Source organism: Equus przewalskii, chromosome 5 (assembly GCF_037783145.1).
Source record: "Equus przewalskii isolate Varuska chromosome 5, EquPr2, whole genome shotgun sequence".
Classification (NCBI taxonomy): Eukaryota; Metazoa; Chordata; class Mammalia; order Perissodactyla; family Equidae; genus Equus; species Equus przewalskii.
Window position 1 is genome coordinate 6,633,965 of NC_091835.1, and position 4,907 is coordinate 6,638,871.

General features: G+C 49.0%; 1 protein-coding gene across 1 annotated transcript; it reads right to left on the reverse strand.

The window, feature by feature from the left end:
• LOC103550821 (fatty acid-binding protein 5) lies at positions 1 to 1,936 on the reverse strand. Its single transcript, XM_070618157.1, is given in 4 exon segments — positions 1 to 13; positions 1,512 to 1,642; positions 1,644 to 1,762; positions 1,765 to 1,936. Coding segments are annotated over 4 exon segments (435 nt in total).
• Between the last annotated feature and the right edge of the window lie 2,971 nt (positions 1,937 to 4,907).

Genomic DNA, 4,907 nt, shown 5'->3' on the forward strand with positions numbered 1-4,907 from the left:
TTATATGTGGAATCTGAAAAAGCCAAACACGTAGAGACAGAGAGCAGCATGGGGTTTACCAGGAGCTGCCGGTAGGAGAGGTGTTGTTAAAGGTACAAAGTTGCAAGTGGAAGGTGAATAAGTTTTGGAGCCCTAATGCACGACATAGTGATTATAGTCAACAGTACTGTACTCTATGCTTCAAAGCGGCTAAAAGACTAGATCTTAAGTGTTCTCACCACAGAAAAGAAATGGTGATTATGTGACGTGGTAGAGGTCTTAGCTAACGCTGTGGTGGTCATCACATTGCAACATATGAGTGTAGCGGATCAACACGATGCGCACCTCAAACTTACACAGTGTTTTAAGTCAATTATATTCAATTAAATAAAATAAAAGCAAGAAAAAGAGACGAAGGAAGGAAGGAGAGAGGAGCGTGGAGCCCTGGCCTGCCTTTCCAAGCATTGCAATCTGAAGCCGACTGGGCCTGGAGGCTGCTGAGCTTGCAGGTTCGGGCTCCAGGATTTGCTGTGTGTCAATTTTGTACCTGGGCCCTCATGGAAGACGGGTTTTTTTCTTTTTTCTTCCCCTTGATCAGAGTCTAAGGGAGGGGAGAGAGCACCTCTTGTAAAGCTGGGCATGTAGCTGTTTAACAACGCTTGGTTCGTGTTCTTAAAGATTTCTCCTCAAGGGAGGGCTGCCTCTCTCCCAGGTCCTGCCCCTCCCACTGTCCCCTCGCTGTCTGTGCTCCACTCTCATTGTTCTCCCCTCGGTTCTCGAGCTTCCCCAGCCCGCTCCCTCTTCGAGGCCTCTGCCGTGTCTCTCCTGTGCCTGGAACACTTCTGAGGCAGGGCACCTCCAGGACTCTGCCACTTTCCGGCTCGCTGACCTGCATAGGTCACTGGACCCCTTGGGTTTCAGTTTCCTTATCTGTAAAGAGAAAAACTAGACACGACCTTTGGCTTCTTGCGAGAAATAAAGGGGTCAGGAAAGGGAAGCACATGGCTCAAGACCTTGCTCAGGGTCCCTGCGTAGCGATGGCAGCTCCTAATTTCTTTGTTCTTGAGGAGCTCCCTCCACTCTCTGTTTTGGGGAGCTATCACCCCCCCCCCCATTCTATTCCTTGCTCTGCTTCTCCTTTAGCAAAGATTGGCTTTTGCCAGTTTCCTCACTGTCACCAAAGACAAACCCATCATCTCCCACCCTACCTGCCTGCATCTTTGTCTTACTAGATGTGGGAGAAGTTATAAGGATTTTAGAACTTCACAAGGTCCCACAAGCATATACCTGTGTGAGAGCTTCCTGTTGGGATAATAGCTAGAAGCTCTGTTGGGTGCTTGCCTCCTGCTTGAATTCTTTTTTTTTTTAAGCAAAAACACTTCTATTTACTAACCAAAGGGTTGATCCTAATTAAACCAAGACTTCAAAATGGTTGCGTGTAAAATGTTTGTGATAAAGGTAATTGAACACAGCAATGAAAAAAAATCAACAATATGGCGATTTGCACTGAACTTTGCATTCTCACAGCTAACTGCTGTCGAAAGTGGTGAGGAAACTTTCGTTCTGCTTTTTCATAGATCTGAGGACAGGTGACTCGGTTCGTAAGGCATCCCGCCACTAATTTTCCATCTTCCACTTTTCTTGTTGTTGTATTTTCCTTTCCCACCCCGTTCCTGGTGTTGAACCAACACACCGTTTGTAAAGTTGCAGATCTGAGTGTTCCTGCCATCAGCTGTAGTTTCTTCAAACTCCTCTCCCAGTTTATGAGAAAACTGTGCTGTTTCAAAGTCTTTTCAGTTTTTATGGTGAGGCTGTTGTCAGCAGAGGTGACACCATCTAGTTTGGCCATTACATCCATTTATCACAGAGCCATTGCTACACCTACTGCCTTCACGTATTCCTCAAAGTCTATGCTCTCCACCAGGTACCATCTTTCTCCCAGCTGAATGGTGGCCATGGCGGGCATGGGTGTGCTTTCAGGGAGGGCAGAGCAGGGTCTGGCTTGGGGAGTGGGCATCAGGTGGCCAATGGGAGGTGCATCCTCCTGCTTGAATTCTTCTTCTTTTTTTTTTTTTGCTGAGGAAGATTCACCCTGAGCTAACATCTATGCCAATCTTTCCCTATTTTGTACATGAGCTGCCACCACAGCATGGCCACTGACAGACCAGTGGTGTAGGTCTGTGCCCAGGAACCGAACCGAAAGCAGAGCCTGCAAAACTTAACCACTAGGCCACTGGCTGGCCCCTTCTGCTCAAATTCTTAATAGTAGAGTTCACAAAACTCCAGCCCCCCTATTTTTGACAACTTCCACCTCATGGATGGCTCTCCCCTTATCAGAAGTAGATCTAGAGATGCAATCAATGGGTGATACCCATTCTCTGGAGACCCACCACACCAGCTGTGGGCCTTGACCTTGGGGTGGGGAGGGGGAAGTGAGAAGAAATTCTCTTAGCAATGTTCCATAAATTTTAGTGTGCAGAAAATCACTGGGGTGCTTTCTGAAAAAGGCCAGTTGCCAATCTCTCCCCCACCCTCAATGACTATGGTTCCACTGGTCTCGGGAGGGGCCCAGGAAGTTACTCTTTAATGAGCTCCTTGGTGGTCGGAGGCGGGTAGTCTAGGGAGCCCTACCCACAGTTGCGATTGCTCATTCCTGGTAAGTGTATCACTCCCAGGTTGTCACCTCCGTCACAGCCAACCTGAGTCAACCTGCTCAAGCCAAAGAAGCTCGGGTTGGGTGAGGTCGGCTGTTCCTTCTCGTTCCAATGAAAGCAAGGCTTGGGCCGGATTTATAACAGAGTTGTCACATAAGCATTCACGGTTGGACAGGCATGATTACACATCTGCTCTGTTAGCCTAAATGAGGCCCCGCTCTGTCCTATGGATACTTGGACCTCTGATGTTTGCTCAAGACAGAACCCACACAGTCCTGAAGGCGGGCTCCTGTTATGCTGGTCATCAGCACCAGGCCATAAGGAATCCTCCTGACTAAAGGCTGGACCCGGGACCACTCAGGGCCCGAGTCCCAGAAGCCATCCTAGGTACAGGCCGAGGTCTTCTGGGGTTCTTACACCCTCTTCACTCAAGGTGGGGAGTGTTTCTAAATTATTTTAGCCAATTTACACATTGTGCTTTCTTTAATTTCACAAAAAGAACCCATTTCCATCATTCTTCATGCTAATAAACACATCACTAATTTCACAGGTAAAAACCTACTTTTGACCAAAAAATCAACAAAAAGTCTTAGATGTGATCAAGATCTTGGTACTTGAAGGACTTGTGTGGCTGACCCTGGAATCATGACTTATCCTGCGGAGTCACACCCTCTTCAGCGCTTCCTCTGACCCGAATCCTGGCTGGGATCCTCCCCCTGTTTCCTTCTCTGCCTTCCTGGGGGAACACTTCCATGACAAATCATCGCGTAAAAACCCTCCTCTCAGGGCCTGCTTCTGGGGAACCATCTAAGACAGCCCGCTACACATTTCTGCAGGGCCTTGGTTCTCAGATTGGAGAGCAGGTCTCAATCACCAGAGGAATTGTGAAAAATGCAGATTTCGAGGTCACGTGCCAGATACTGTGGTCCAGTAGGGTGGGGCGCAGGAATCTGCAATTTTCTGAGCTCTCTGCAGGGACCCTGCTGTCCGTGCCCTTTGAGCCTTGTCTTGAGAATCACGACTGCAGCCCCTCTGGACGCACCAGTTGCGCCAGTAATGGGTGGATTGCTAGTTTGGGCTTCTGCAGCCCCGCCCTGTCCTGGTATCTGCTGACCCCACAACTCCCAGGGGCTTGGCTTCAACCAGGAACAAATTGCTGCAGCCTACGGTCCAACTGGCACTCCCCTGGTGTCAGGCTGATCCTCCAGGCCCGTGTCACTTACACTCGGCTCCAAGCCAGTGGGGGTGCTTTGTGGAGACCTATGTGGTTGAACATTCGAGACCCATGAGACCCATCTTTGGCTCCTGCGCTTCTGTTCTTTCTTCCAGTTCCTGCGCAAGTTGCCCCATTTTCATCTCTTGGTTACTGAGTCATATACACACGCACATGCTTTATGTCTCAGATCTCCGCAGCATGAAAGTGGGACAGAAGCCTGAAACAGCCATTTCTGGCAGTAAATCTAGTAGTTACACATGCAGGCATTATTGTCATCCTTCCTGGATTGAATCCGGGACCCAACACTTACTAGCTGTGTGACTCTGGGCAAGTGATTTAACTTCTCCGTGCCTTACTGTTTTCATTTGAAAAGTGGAAATGATAAGAGTTACTACCTCTGAGAATTTATTTGTTGCTAATGAGTGAAATGCCTGGCACGCAGCGATTGCTCATTACACATGAGCTGATCGTAGCGTGTGGGCAGGGCACACTCCCCCGGTTCCCAGCCCGCCGAGTCATGAGGGGGTGGAAACCAGTTGAACAAATGTTTTGTAGCTTTTCCTGACTGTGTTCTGACTGTTGATAGACATGTAGAGATTTTGACTGTAAGGACAGTCAGGGGACAGGGACGCTCCAGAATTCATGCTGGAGAGCAGCCTGCCCCACACACTCACGCACCCACAGCACCTTCTCATACTCTCTGCACACTCACACATTCTCACACACATTTGTCATGCACTCACACACGTTCTCACACAGACGTGCTCACACATGCTCACACTCACAAGCACCCTCTTACATTCGCACACACAACTTCTGGAGTCAGAATTAAAGAGGCTTTTGTTGGGAGTGGGTGGGGTGGCAGATCTAGAGGGAGGCACAGGAGGAATTCAACAATCTTTCGTGGGGCCTGCTTGTGACAGGACTGGGGAGGCGACGGGTAAGCCAGACTTGATTCCTGTGTCTTCTGAGTGAGGCGTCCATGGGCAAAAGCAATCCTGTTACAGAGCCAAAGAATTAATCCCCATACTAGAGATTCAGGCAGAATGTGGTTGGAG